Source organism: Oryx dammah, unplaced genomic scaffold, assembly GCF_014754425.2.
Source record: "Oryx dammah isolate SB20612 unplaced genomic scaffold, SCBI_Odam_1.1 HiC_scaffold_2, whole genome shotgun sequence".
Classification (NCBI taxonomy): Eukaryota; Metazoa; Chordata; class Mammalia; order Artiodactyla; family Bovidae; genus Oryx; species Oryx dammah.
This window is the reverse complement of record NW_024070186.1, coordinates 89,855,412-89,870,918: the sequence shown is the minus strand read 5'-3', so window position 1 is coordinate 89,870,918 and position 15,507 is coordinate 89,855,412. Positions and strand designations below refer to the sequence as shown.

Here is a 15,507-nt window from a genome sequence, read left to right as displayed (position 1 = left end):
CTTTTATTTTTTTTTTAATAAAGTTAAGTCCATTTTAAACAATCGGCCTTGACATTTTTAAAAAGTATTCCTTGAAAAAATAAAGTTTTGTTAGAGGTTTTAAACACTGGGAAGCTCTGGTTGTGGTTTCGGATTTCATACTTCAGAGGCAACAGGATGAAACCATTGTCAAAGAGAACACAAAGAAGTTTGACTCTTGTTCCAACACCACACCTTGTACACACCCATTCACTCCTCTCCGGCCCCTCGTTCTTCCCAAGTCCTGTTAGTGTTTTCCACTGAGGAAGCAAGAAGTCTTACTTCAAGGCATACTCATTTTCCCTGCGCTTCTTTCTCTCTGAGGAAAACAAAACATTCTATAGGCGGAGCTTGTGAACAACAGCCTCTTTAAAAACCAGAATCTCCACCCTTACCTGACCACTTCAGCACCAGCATCCTGCCCAGAAAAGACACAATTAGCCAAAATGATCCCTGGAGGTTTAACTGAAGCCAAACCTGCCACTCCAGAAATCCAGGAGATTGCTAACACGGTAAGTGAATGCAGCCCAAGGAAAGGTTTGATCCCAAATCGTGGTTTCTAGGTTGGCCCTGGGCTAAATGTGTCGGTGAACAGGAAAACTGGAAAGTGGGGAAATGAGTGGTTTTGTTTGGACTTCCTGCTGAAAATTTTTTCAGATGAAATCTCTGATAATCCTAACTGAGAGTGATCTTGAGCAAGTCACATCCCTTCTCTGAGCCTTAGGTTCCCCATTTGTAAAAGAAGACCTTTTACGGGATCATCGCTAAAGCTCTTACAATGTATGATTCTAGGATTACTAATTCGGCTTCTGATGAAATTTGTCTTTTCTCACCAAGTGTAGCCAACATGTAATTAAAGTCTGAGGCTGTTAACTATCGATGGACTAGACTTTAAATGCACTATAGGAAAAAAATTTTTATGAGTTAAATGTAGAATAAATCATAAAAATGACCCACTTACAAACTTCCTACAAGTTTGTCTCAATGGACAATGTTTTAGTATTTGGGAGATTACACTAACAGAGAAGTGATATAGTCTATGGTGATTTCAAAATTGATTATGGTGAAAATAGAACTCAATGTGTTTAGCAGGTTAATATATTTTTCTAAGTGTTGTCTGATTTGTTACCACCTATCAAATAAAAATTGTATTGCATTTTTATGAAAATAAAAAATATATAAATTACTATTTTAGATTTATAAATTATTGCCCTATTTCCTATGTCATTCCTTCCTGCCCTTTCATTCTATGACAATGGCAAAGAATAGCTTCATGTGTAAGTGGAAGAGATGGGATTCTCTATGTTAGAGCACAGAGAAGGTCTCTTTTGCCTGGAATTTTATCACTCATTCTGTGGGGCTAAGTATTTTCCTTTCAACTGTTCTTTTAAAATAGTAAATACCTTCTCACTTATCCTATCTTGAAGAAGATAATATTAAGTCATTAATGCCTTCACTGGAATCCCTATTTTGTCAGTGTTCTTAAACTTCAATGGGCACACAGATCACTTGGAAGTCTTGTTAAAAGATCAGATTCTGACTCAGTAGGTCTAGGGTAGGCCTGGGGTTCTGTATTTCTAGTCAGCTCTGGTGATGCCCAGACTGTGGTCCATGACCTCACTTGGCTGCAGGACTAGAAATATGAGAAACTGACAGGAGATGGGCTTTCTAAAATCAGAGGGCAGCAAAGGACTCTCAATTTCTTCTGTGAAGTGAAAATAACATCACTTGCCTTGCAACTCATAAAAAAGGCTTGGAGGGAATTCCTTGGTGGTCCAGTGGTTAAGACTCCATGCTTCCAATGCAGGGGTCATGGGTTTGATCCCTCATCAGAGAACTAAGATCCTGCATGCAGCGAAGCACAGGTGAAAAAAGAAATGACTCGGAAGTGAACGTGGATAAGTGAGGCATCACAATTATTTACTTCCAATTTTTGCTTGAGATCATTACTGTCCTGGGAAAATTCCTGAGACTCTTCAGGGACCAGAGCTGTAACGGGGTTGGGAATAACAGATATTTGAAATATAGAAGATAGAAGGTGCCGAAAATTATAATGATTTTTATAAAGCCTATCTTGGTTTGCAAGTATAATTTTTTTAAGTAACAACTTATAAGAAGGCCTTGCATTATTAATAATATCTATCAGTAAGCCAAACCTTAAATATATAAATTAAGTTGAAAGTGTGTTTCTTCCTGCTCACCTTGGGCTTCAACTCTGTCAGAGAGGTAGAATAAGAGTTAGTTATTAAGTAGCTACATCAGCCCACAAAGATATTTTGCGGTTTTGATAGCCTTGTCCTCCATTCAGCCTCTCATTTGATTTTTATAATCCCTGGGGCAAGGAGGGAAGACATCACATCAGTTTTTTTAGATAATGAAACTAAGATTCAAAGAGGTTAATAACCATCTAATCAAGAAGCTAGCCTATCTCCAGATTTATGGCCGCCACATGATGAGGCTTGTGGAGTGAGGGGAATACACTGGGAGGAGACAATGTTGCAAACTTGCCTTCCCTGTGCAAGCAGCCAGCTTCCCTCTAAATCAATATGAGAAATGAGTATCAATGGATCATTTCTTGAATGTCTCTCAGGTGTCCAGCATTGTGTTAAATGTTATAGAAGATCCATAAGGACTATAAGATACAGCCCCTCCCCTCAGGAAGTTTACAACTCATTTAGGGAAGTCAAGATATCTAGAGCATAATATAAAACATTCTCCAGTTAAGTGCTTTTTCATAATCATAGGTTTGGAACCAGGAAAAACTTTAGAGATTACTGGTCAAGCATTCTTACTTTCAGGTGAATAATTCCTGCATAGCAGCTCTGTTCCTCCAGTACTAAACTCCCAATTATCACTTGTCTTCCCTGACTCACAGACTTCCCTGGTGGCTCAGAAGGTAAAGCGTCTGTCTACAATGTGAGAGACCTGGGTTCGATCCCTGGGTTGGGAAGATTCCCTGGAGAAGGAAATGGCAACCCACTCCAGTACTCTTGCCTTGAAAATCCCATGGACGGAGGAGCTTGGTGAAGGCTATTATCCATGGGGTCGCAAAGAGTTGGGCATGACTGAGCAACTTCACTTTCACTTTCCCTGGCTCACAGGAGATAGCCTTAGGTGACAATTCCCATTTAAGGGCTGGAATATTGAGGGATATTCAGCTTAGAAAACATTTTAGAGTTTAGGAGGCACTTTCACTTCAGTTATATCATTCATTCCCCCACAAAAAAAAAAAAACCCAAGAGGCAGATATTACTCCAACCAGTTTTTAGGTGAGGAAATTTAATCAACATCTTCTCCAAGATTATAGAATTATTTAGGTTCCTGGGCAGGGCCAGGGGAATGGGTATGTGTAGGTAATCACATACTTAATGTGATTTGATGGGGTCCCAGGGAAGACCTCCACTTACCTGTCATTTACCTTGAAGTCTTATTCCTTTGATGTTTTAATGTGTTTCTAGTTTAAAAATTCACCTATTAAAATCAGATATACTTGGAGGAAATGAAGTTTATCAGCTTTCCCTGTTTTTATCAGAGAGCTTCTCAGTGGGATTCGAGCTGGAGGAAGCACCCATTGGGGAGGCAAAGAGGGGAGAGGGAGGTCATCACACATAAAGGGGAAAGCATCAAAGAAAAATGATGACCACAGGTTCAAGGAATTTGACATCAGAATGAAAGAGAGATTGGATCAGAAAGAGAAGAAAGCCAAACAAAGGGCTTGGAATTGAGAAGTCTTAAACATTTTTGAAGGCAGAAGAAAGGACTTTCTCTGTTCTGAAGATAAGAGAGAGTGGATGGTAATGAGTGGTATCAGGTATTAAAGGCTGTTAATGGTACTTGGGTCCAGAGTGTGTGTTAGTTGCTTAGTGGTGTCTGACTCTTTGCAACCCCATAGATTTAGCCCCACCGGGCTCCTCTGTTCATGGGATTCTCCAGGCAAGAACACTGGAGTGGGTTGCCATTTCCTTCTCCAAAAAGAACTATAGAAAGAAAGAAAGTAAAGTCACTCAGTTGTGTCTGAGTCTTTGTGACCCCACGGACTATAGCCTACCAGGCTCCCCCACCCATGGAATTTTCTGGGCAAGAGTACTGGAGTGGGTTGCCATTTCCTTCTCCAGAGTACAGAGGAATAAAGCCCCTCCTTCAATATTCTCTCTATCTTCTTTCCTATCTGGGGAGACAAGCTATTATGAGGGAAAACAACCCTGGTTTCTTCATTCAGAAAACATTGATTTGGGAATTCCTTGGTGATCCAGTGGTTAGGACTCAGCATTCCCAATGCTAAGGGCTTGAGTTCAATCTCTGGTTGGGTAACTAAGATCCCACAAGTTGCATTGTGTGGCCAAAATTAAAATTTTTTAAAAAAGAGAAAATCAATTATGTACAAAGTACTGAATGAATTGCTGTAGAAAGAGGAGGGACATAAACCTGGTCCTATCCTCAGGGAAATTTGTAAAATAAATTGGAGAAAAGGGATACACACAAGGAAACAAAGACTCAAACATGGCCCCACCCCTGAATGTGTGTGTTTATATGTGTAATTAATTACTTAAGATGTAAATTATTAATATGTGTGATTAATTAGTATGTAAATACTTAATATATATAATTAAGGATCAAATGAAGGGCCCACTGGCAAGAGCCTCTGGATCATTTTGGCTGATCCATTATCTTATGTCATATGTGAAAAATCACTGGATGAGAATTCTGAGTATGTTTATATACAGGAAAGAAATGTAGCAATAATTTTTATTTTTAGAAATAAGAGCTATTATTACACAGCTGCAGATGCATACACACAAAACATACACACGTGCACACACACCCCTGAGTCAAACCTGGCTGCTGAACACCATTCCTGGCATACCCACAGATCATAACTTTTGTCTGCCAGGACACCACACAAAACCTGCAACAAAAACAACAGACAAACACCCCATCTGCACACCATTGTGGACACACCCGGGAGCTTAGCATGCTGTGGCTCTTACTCACCCACAAATGTGCTCTCCTCTCTGATCACAGCCTCCTCATCAATCAGCTCTTCCATTGCCCCCACGTACAGAGAAGCTGCAATTCGGCCACACCAGAGTCCCTCAGGCACTCACCTCCCATCTGCATCAGCGCATGCCTCAGCCCACTCGATCGCTCACCCAGCTGGACCCATCATGGGTGGCTTCCTCCCCTCCTCCACCCTGATTTCCATGACCCCATGAGCATTCATTCCAGTCCTCAGTCAGAGGTCACTCCCACTGCCACCACTTCCTTCTCAGCTTCTACTCCAGCTTCAGGGAACTTTGCTCAAGAAAGATGTAGAATCACAGAAAACTCACCCTTTACAAATCTCCGAATTCACACCAGTGAACAACGGCTGCAGGGCCCTGGGGCTGCCAGCTAGCCTTCCAGTCACATCCTATGGGTTCTTTTCTAGAAACCCTACAGGGGTGGAACTGGACCCTCTCTCTCCTCAGGTTCTCAGTCCTTCCAATCCCTATGGCCTGACCAGATGGCATTTCAGTTCTTTCTCTTGGAAGATTGCAGCCATCTGGTGTGAGAACCGTCTGATTTACTTTTCCTTGCTGACTGTGTGCCTCTCTCTGGTCTAAGACTTTGTCCTCCTTTCTTAAGGCAGGTGCCATTATTTCATGTATGCTGGTTGCCTTGCCCCATACTTCTCTGGCCCTCAAAACATAGGCAACAAATGTCCACAAGTCACCTTTCACCAGCCCCACTGTGCTTTCATGCTGCTACCCAAACTCTCCTTAGTTACTCTCTAAAATGTCCCCAAAATGGCCTAGCCATGCTGCCACCATAATCTTTCTATTCATTTTTCCTAAATTATGCATAGCCCAAATGTGTTTCTGCAGGATGATTACAGGTTGGGGAAGGTAGGAGAAATTCCTGCATCTTTGGTGCAGCAAGGCTGAAATCCTCATATCCCAGAGAATTAACAGCTAACCAAGATTCATACTCTGTAGCAACAAGAAAAGCTTGAACAGCTCTGGGCTGACTGCACTTTATCAGCTGCTCCTCCCTGATAGCATCCTTCCCCTGGCTTGGACCCCAACCTATACTGTTCCCTTCAGCACCTCAACCACCACCATGCAGAGCAGATTGAAGAAAGTAAGGGGCAGCTATGCACAGCTTAAGGTCTGTCTATTTGCTACCACATTGGACCACCATTCCCCGCTGGTCTTCATTCTCCTAGCACCCATCCTGGGGGAGAGGGGGTCTTTCAACACCAACCTGCCTTCTGAAACTTAAGGTTTCATAATCGGTTCCTTTCTACTCTGCCCTTTTCCTCCTCCTCACCTGATATCCCATCATTCAGGTTCATAGCATCCAACAATGCTGCTGCTGCTGCTGCTGCTACTAAGTCACTTCAGTCGTGTCCGACTCTGTGTGACCCCATAGACGGCAGCCCACCAGGCTCCCCCGTCCCTGGGATTCTCCAGGCAAGAATACTGGAGTGGGTTGCCATTGCCTTCTCCAAGCATCCAACAATAGAGCAATACAAATCCATTTTGCTGGTAAGAAGGAGCAGGGCTACAGGTTGTAAGTACAGTGAACCTGCAGTCAGGGTGCTGCTGCTGCTGCTGCTGCTGCTGCTAAGTCACTTCAGTCGTGTCCGACTCTGTGCGACCCCAAAGATGGCAGCCCACCAGGCTCCCCCATCCCTGGGATTCTCCAGGCAAGAACACTGGAGTGGGTTGCCATTTCCTTCTCCAATGCATGAAAGTGAAAAGTGAAAGTGAAGTCTCCCAGTCGTGTCCGATTCTTAGCGACCCCATGGACTGCAGCCTACCAGGCTCCTCCATCCATGGGATTTTCCAGGCAGGAGTACTGGAGTGGGGTGCCATTGCCTTCTCCGATAGATACGATGGAAAGACCCAAATTACAGATTTGGATGTGTTTCTGGGACAATAAGAAATAAAAATGTCTGATACCTGGTTCAAAAAAAGATAAATCAGATACTCACTATTCAAGGTATTTAAAACCTTAAGTATAATTAATAATTTTTCAGCCTTTAGCTGTCATGTTCTCTCACAGTCTCAGGTTCCTCACCTGCAAAGTGAAGTTTAAATAGATAATTCAGGGTTTAGTGTCCAGATTAACCCTTCCCAACTCAGCTCCTAACGTGACAGGTACCCAGTATTGGCTCCAAAGGGTGAAGATGGGGGAAGCGATAAGACACTGAACTCTCCCCTAGCTCATTCTCTCTGCACAATTGGCCACTTTTCTCTTCTCTCTCCTGTGCCCTGTCTCTTCCCATTTCTTTGTCTTTTTTCTTCACTATTTGTCTTCTTCCTTTCTCTGCTTTCCATCCCCCCAAAACAATCACATTTTTCCCATCTATTCTGGAGATTTCCCATCTATACAGTAGAAGTGACTGGTGGTCCATGAAGTGTTTGCCCTTCAAAAAAGGTCTGAGAGCTCAAAGAATTTGCAGATGTCTAGGTCTTTTTTTTGGCTGTGCCATGCAGCTTGCAGGCTCTCGTTGCCCGACCAGGGATTGAACCCAGGCCCTGGCCATGAGAACACCAAGTCCTAACCACTGTACTGCCAGGGAACTCCCCAAATATCTAGGTCTTTGAAAACAGTTCTGGTCCCCAAACTGAGGCATCAGTAGAAAATAATTCAAAACATTTGCCACTGAAGAGAAGGACCAGATGGCCTTGGGAGAAACCTAGATGCAATGGAGGCCTGATTGAAGCCATATGTGCACATAAAATGTTCAGTATTGGGCAGGGAGGCAACTTCCCAATAAACCAGGTATATCAAACACACACACTTGTTTCCTTTCCCTCTAAGTGATAAGAAAGGGTTGGAGGGAAAGTCATATCTTCAAACATGAAGACAATGAGAGACAGGCAGACACCTCAGAGATAGCAACAATAGTTTGTGGATTTTTTTTTCAACAAAACTTTGGAAGATGGAAAACATGAACAATGTAAAATGATTTCAGTCATCTAGACAGAGCCTAAGCCACATAGGGGAACGTCTGAGCCAGAAGCAAGCAGATTCATGGTGCAGAACTCTAAAATGGCTCAAGCACTAGCAACATCAGCAACGGGAAGACAGGAGTGAGGCATGCAGCTAAAACCAGGAGAACTGATGGAAGACTGAGAAGCAGCTACACTGTGCCTAGGTCCTTCCCTCTCACTAGTCTCCACCCTGAAAGACAAGCTATTTCCAGTCCTCCACACAGACAGAAGACCAGAACTCTACTCTTAGCAGAAACTGAGTCAGAGAAACCACAGTGGGCACTATCATGCCCAGCTGAGAGCAGGAATTCAGTATAGGGGTACCCTGTACTGAAAACTGACGGACTTAGTAAAATCTTACATATTCCATTTGAGATTCTTTAGCTGCCTTTTCATGCTTGGTTCAGGAATGCTGGCATCTAAGCTTGTATCCCCTTCTGGTAGACAGCAGGATGGCCTTCAAAGTTGGCCACACTCTAATCCCTGAAACTTTCCATGGCAAAGGGACTTGCAGATGTGATTAAATTAAGGACCTTGAGATATGCTATACTATTTTTGAAAATTTGAGTCTGAAATTTTTTTTAAGATCTTTTTTTAATGTGGACAATTTTTGTTGAAGTCATTATTGAATTTGTTACAACATTGTTTCTGTTTTACATTGTGGTTTTTTTTTGTCACAAAGCATGTGGGTCTTAGATCCCCAACCAGGGATCAAACCTGTATCCCCTTCACTGGAAGGCAAAGTCTTAACTACTGGACCACCAGGAAAGTCCCTGAAATTATTTCAAAATAAAACATTTTGTACTTAGTAGGAATTACTGATCTCCCACTTTTATTACTCAAAGATGTATTTAACTATTTGTAAACACATATTTCGGAGAAGGCAATGGCACCCCACTCCAGTACTCCTGCCTGGAAAATCCCATGGACAGAGGAGCCTGGTAGGCTGCAGTCCATGGGGTGGCTGAGAGTTGGACACGACTGAGTGACTTCACTTTCACTTTTCATTTTCATGCATTGAAGAAGGAAATGGCAACCCACTCCAGTGTTCTTGCTTGGAGAATCCCAGGGACGGCAGAGCCTGGTGGGCTGCCATCTATGGGGTCGCACAGAGTCGGACACGACTGAAGCGACTTAGCAGCAGCAGCAAACACATATTTAACAAATTTGTAAATCACATATATGGAGTTCAATACAGCTTTGAATTTGTTCCCTCTTGTTGACAAAAAATTGATCAGCTGATTTAAGAAAGAAGTGGAAATTTTATTCGAGCTGAATTTGAGGATTATAACCCAGGAAAAGCATCTCAGAAAGTTCATCTAATGTTCCACTCATTAGAAGTCAAGGCACAGGTATATAAGTTTTTTGAGACCAAGGGCTGTGCATCAAACGATGTTTAGTTGCCAGTTTATTTAATCCAGATCTAAGCAGCAATATGGTATGTCATGTGACACCTTACAAGATCAAGGAGGAAAGTTATCTTTGAAGGAGTTGTCTTGTTGATGCTAAGAGAATGTTGCTCTTTATGGTTGAGCAGGTATTCCTGCTAATGGGGTGGTTTGGTCGATGCATAATGCAGACACACAATGCACAGTGTGGGCCAGGAACAGGGAGGCCAACGGGCAGAGAAGATTTTTTGTTGTTTAAATTTCTCTTGTCTTGCCATAAAAATATGACTTCTATTTCATACTCTTTTCTTAAGGTTAAACCACAGCTTGAAGGAAAAACAAATGAGACATATGAAGAATTTACAGCTATAGAATATAAAACTCAAGTGGTTGCTGGAATAAATTACTACATTAAGGTTAGACTTCAACATTCACTTTAGCACTAAAAGATATTGCATCTTTCATTTATGTGATGTTCCCTGTCACCCTTACTTTATCATTTTTTCCTTCTCCTTGTCCTAAATCAGGACACCTACCTAGCATGATACTTCCCAAGTGGTAACTCTCAAATTTGATGGTATATTATATCCCCTTTTTCTTGTGAAATTAGAAGGCTTTCTTCTACTGATTCCTAACTTAATTTTCAGAAGATGTAAAGAAAAAGATTCAGAATTCAGAGTGTGTTTAGCTCATAACCATGGCTTCTTCATGTGGGATCTTCAGGATGTGGGGCTGGACCAGATGCTATCTTGAAGTTCTTTCTGTCTCAAAGCTTTGTGATTCCATGTGCCAGAACTGAATGGATTTACGGAATGGTTTGAATCAGTAGTTGAGAAAATAATTTAAACCACTCTTGCCCTTTAAATAAGCATTTTGATTAATATAATTTAAATACATGGGGACTTCCTGATGGTCCAGTGACGGAGACTCTGTGCTCCCAGTGCAGGGGGCGCAGGTTCAAGTCCTGGTCAGGGAACTAGATCCCATCTGCCACAACCAACAGTTTGCGAGCCACAACTGAAAAACCTGCATGTCACAAAGAAAATCGAAGATCCTGCCTACTGCAACTAAGACCCAGGGCAGCCAAATAAATAAATAAATAGTTTAGAACGTTCATTGTCTAAACCAAAAACAAAAGTGGAAATTCTTATCATAGTTTTCTAGGTCCCAGATTCATGCCCAAACTACCATTTCAGTCTTCATACAAACGATTTCCCAGGAAGATCCCTTTATTTTAGAAGGAAAACTAGACTCTCCATCCCTGGTCCCTGCTCAGTTTTATCCCTGGGCCCTGCTCAGTTTTACCTCTGGGCATTTATAAAGCAAGTTCTAGTACAGATATGTGAACAACACATCCCAAATTTTCTAGGGCAATTCTGATCTTCTTCTTTCTCAAACCTTGTGACAAAGTATCCCAATCTGGGAGTCAGAACATAGAATCACAGAAAAGGCTGTCACCTGTTTTCTTGATCTGTGTGTGCAGCCTTGAAAATAAAATGTAATTATTTTAAAACTCTGGATTTCATTTGTGCACAGGATCTATGCCTCTTGCCATGTCTTTAGCCTGCCCTTTCTCTCATAAAATAAAGTGGTAGGTTTATGTAAGTGTTAGTCACTCAGTTTTGTCTGACTCTTTGCGACCCCATGGACTATAGCCTGCCAGGCTCCTCTGTCCATGGAACCAAGGGTCTAAAAATGGTCCAGGAAAGCTATTCCAAAAGAGGTTATTGCAGCGAAGTCTTTAGAGGTTTGTAGATTTTTCGTTTGATATGGGTCCACACAAATAAATTAATCTCCTTTTTCTTTTTCAACTTCCAGATACAAACAGGTGATAATCATTATATTCACATTAAAGTATTCAAAAGCCTTCCTCAACAAAATCAGTCTTTGACACTTACTGGCTACCAAGTTGACAAAACCAAGGATGATGAGCTGACCGGCTTTTAGCAGCGTGTTCCTAAGGTGGTCGATTCTTTCCTCTGGCACCTGATCAATGATTCCTGCTAATAATAAATGTAGCATCAATAAAGAAGCATTCCTTTTCCAATAAATTAATCTCTTCAACTAGTTCTCGTCTATTTTGTATAATAACAATTACCTTTTCTTTCTCAAAATCAATTTATCTCTTGAGAGATAAGAAATTCCATGCAAACTGATATCAACTGGAAATCTTAGAAAAATTACTGAGGCCTAATGGCAACCCACTCCAGTATTTTTGCCTAGAGAATCCCATGGACAGAGGAGCCTGGCGGGCTACAGTTCATGGGGTCGCAAAAAGTCAGACACAACTGAGCAACTAATATTTATATATATAACATGATGCAACTTATGGCAGAAAGTGAAGAGGATCTAAAAAGCCTCTTGATGAAAGTGAAAGAGGAGAGTGAAAAAGTTGACTTAAAGGTCAACATTCAGAAAATGAAGATCATGGCATCTGGTCCCATCACTTCCTGGGAAATAGATGGGGAAACAGTGGAAACAGTGGCAGACTTTATTTTGGGGGGCTGCAAAATCACTGCAGATGGTGATTGCAGCCATGAGATTAAAAGATGCTTACTCCTTGGAAGAAAAGTTATGGTGAACCTAGATAGCATATTCAAAAGCAGAGACATTATTTTGCCAACTAAGGTCCGTCTAGTCAAGGCTATGGTTTTTCCAGTGGTCATGTATGGATGTGAGAATTGGACTGTGAAGAAAGCTGAGTATCCAGGTATTCCTGGATGGTCTTCCGTAGGTAGTGTGGCACGGAAGCAGAGTCCACTGCAGTAGCACTAGGCGTATTATCGCTCGTTTCCCAAACTAGTATCTTTGGAGCATAACTTGAAAGATATTGACTTATTAGAAAACTTTTTTTTTTTTTTTACCATGCTGCACCACCACATGTGGGATGTAGTTCCCTGACCAGGGATGGAACCTGCATCCCCTGTGGTGGAAGCTCAACCACTGGAATGCCAAGGAATTCCCTAAAACTTCCTTTTTATTACTATACTTATTTGATACATTTCATTCTCTAATTCAATTGACTTTTCAAAGATCAACAGCATTATAATATTCTCTTAGCTAAACAGTCATTTGCAACCTCCATTTCTGATTACTTGCTTTTCGGTGGGGAGGGAGCGGAACTTTATCACCTCTTAGCATGCTGTATAATTGTTTTCTATTGTTTGTCTCCCCTTACTACATGTAAGCTCTTTGTTGCTGTTGCTCAGTCACTCAGTTGTGTCTGACTCTTTGTGACCCCATGAATTGCAGCATACCAGGCTTCCCTGTCCTTCACAATCTCCTGGAGCTTGCTCAAACTCATGTCCATTGTCTTGGTGATGCCATCCAACCATCTTGTCCTCTGTCATCCCCTTCTCCTCCTGCCTTCAGTCTTTCCCAGCATCAGGATCTTTTCTGAGTCACCTCTTTGCATCAGGCAGCCAAAATATTGGGGCTTCAGCTTCATCATCAGTCCTTTCAGTGAATATTCAGGACTGATTTCCTTTAGGATTGACTGGTTGGATCTCCTTGCTGTCCAAGAGACTTTCGAGTCTTCTCCATCACCACAGTTGTAAAGCATCAGTTCTTCGGTGCCCAGCCGTCTTTATGGTCCAACTCTCATATCCATACATGACTACTGGAAAAACCATAGCTTTGATTAGACAAACCTTTGTCCACAATGTCTCTGCTTTTTAATATACTGTCTAGGCTTGCCATAGCTTTTCTTCCAAGGAGAGTTTTTTTTTTAATTTCATGGCTGCAGGCACCATCTGCAGTGATTTTGGAGCCCAAGAAAATAGTCTGTCACTGTTTCTTTGAGAAAGCTCTTTGAGAGGAAAACATTTTTTAATGTTTTGTTCATTGATTAGCAGTGAAACTGATTAGCACTATTAGTAGTGGCTAATAGTGCCTAGAATTTGGAAGTGGAAGGCATTCAAAGAATTTGCAAATGGATTATCATCGGTATTTCCTCCATGGATATCTTCCATTTTGCAGTGAAAGGGCCAAACTCTTCTCTGAACTTTTGTACCTTCTGTTTATTCTTTCTGGCTAAATCTTACCTATCCTTCAGGGTCTTCCTTGGTGGCTCAGATAGTAAAGAATCTGCCTAAAGTGCAGGAGACCCAGGTTTGATCCCTGGATCAGTAAGATCCCCTGGAGAAGGGAATGGCTGCCCACTCCAGTATTCTGGCCTGGAGAATTCCATGCAGAGAGGATCCTGGAGGGCTATAGTCCATGGGATCACAAAGAGTCAGACACAACTGAGTGACTAACACTTACCCATCCTTCAAGCAGCAAAATCAACATTACAACATTGTCGTAAGGCAGCAATCACATGCAAGACAGTTTCAGCACACAAATCAACTTTCTTAAAAACTGAGGCTTTAAGTGCCATTCATCACAAACTAAATACACTAACGTTCATTTACACTAAAAGTCATCCATACCATAATTGCATTTTCCTAATATTGGAATGATTCAAGCATCCTGCTAAAATTGGATTAGCTAGACAGTACTTTAGAGCAGACGTGAAATGCTGGAAAGGCTGTTATGAATCTTTTCCAAGGATTCTGGTTCTGAATTCCCTGTTGGACATCTTTGTTGCGTCTTATTTTTATTCTTTCATGAATCCATTCAATTCACTCATACATCTAATAATTATTAAACATCAGCTGTCATGTGGGTTCTTCAGTAGCTCAAACAGTAAGGAATCTATGCAGGAGACCCAGGTTCAATCCCTGGATCAGGAAGAATCCCTGGAGAAGGGAATGGCAACCCACTCCAGTATTCTTACCTGGAGAATTCCAAGGACAGAGTCTGGAGTGTTCCAGTCCATGGGATTGCAGAGTCAGACACAACTGAGTGACTCACTTTTTTCACTTTTTCTGTCATGTACCGTTCAATAACAGGCAAGCCCTATAGAAAATCCTTTTCATTGCTGGCACTAGGAAATTTTTTTCTTGTTGAAAGACTGTAACATAATCTTCACAAAAGTAGGTCTTATAATATCCTCAACAACTACAACAGTACCTGATCCATGGTAAATGCTCAAAATGCTCTAGTGCACAACCGGACAGTCAGCACACTGAACACACAAGCCCATCCACAACCCTGCTGGGTGGGTTGATCCAACTGCGCCAGAGCCAGGAGGCTTGCGTTTAAGCTGTGGCAGGCAGAGCCCTAGAATGGCTCGCCAAGATGCCCCACGCTAATTCCTCAGACTGTGAACATGAGACCCTGCATCTGTGATGTTACATTACCCAGAAAAAGGGATTTGCAGATATAATTAAAGTTGTAATCAGTTGACTTTGTTAAAAGAAAGGAAAATTATTATGGTAAAACTAATATACACCCTTTAAAAGCAGTTTGTTTGGCTTATAGCAGAAAAGGAAGTCAGATTCCAAGAATGAGGGTTCAATGCACCATTGCTAGCTTGAAAAGGAAGAAGGCCATAGCATCAAGCTTTTAGAAGCTCAGAGTGGCTGATGAGAACCAGCAAGGTATCAGGAACTTCAGTCTTAGGACTGAAAGGATCTGAATTCTACCAACTGAATGAGCCTGGATGCAGGTTCTTCCCCTGGAGACTCCAGACAAGAGCCAGTCACAAATTGACTGCAGCCTGTGAGACCCCAGGCAGGGAACTCAGTCAACCTTTCTTGCCTTCTGACCTACAGAACTGTAAGATAACAAACAGGAGTGATTTTAAGCTGTTAAATTTGTTAAACAACAACAGAAAATGGATACAATCACCCTGTACTAGAAGTCCACCATGCAAGCCGTCTTCTACTTTTCCATTTTCTGAACTTGTTTTACTTTGCTTTCCTTTTCACTGTCCACAGAAACATTATCCAGGAAAATGTTTCCACCCAACAATAGTTTTTGCATATAAAAATAAAGTACTAAGAGAGTTTCCTTGAACAGTATCCAGGCCATATTACTTCCCTTTAACTTACGAGCAATAAACCTAAAGAGATAAATAAAACTATCAATGACCAAAAAGGTCTACGCTGATGTCAATAAATTTGTAAAATTCAAAAAGATACAATATAAATCAAATTACATACTGAAATTGTATTCAAATACTCTTACAAGAACTTACTATCTCAACTGGGAAAACAATCAAATAATTATGTACA

General features: G+C 41.5%; 1 protein-coding gene across 1 annotated transcript; it reads left to right on the top strand.

Annotated features, from left to right (window-relative positions):
- The first annotated feature begins 425 nt into the window (after positions 1–425).
- Positions 426–11,455, top strand: CSTA (cystatin A). Its single transcript, XM_040250538.1, has 3 exons — positions 426–530; positions 9,703–9,804; positions 11,207–11,455. The coding sequence occupies exons 1-3, from the start codon at positions 465–467 to the stop codon at positions 11,333–11,335; spliced, it is 297 nt and encodes a 98-aa protein (XP_040106472.1). The 5' UTR covers positions 426–464; the 3' UTR covers positions 11,336–11,455.
- The last annotated feature ends 4,052 nt before the right edge of the window (positions 11,456–15,507 follow it).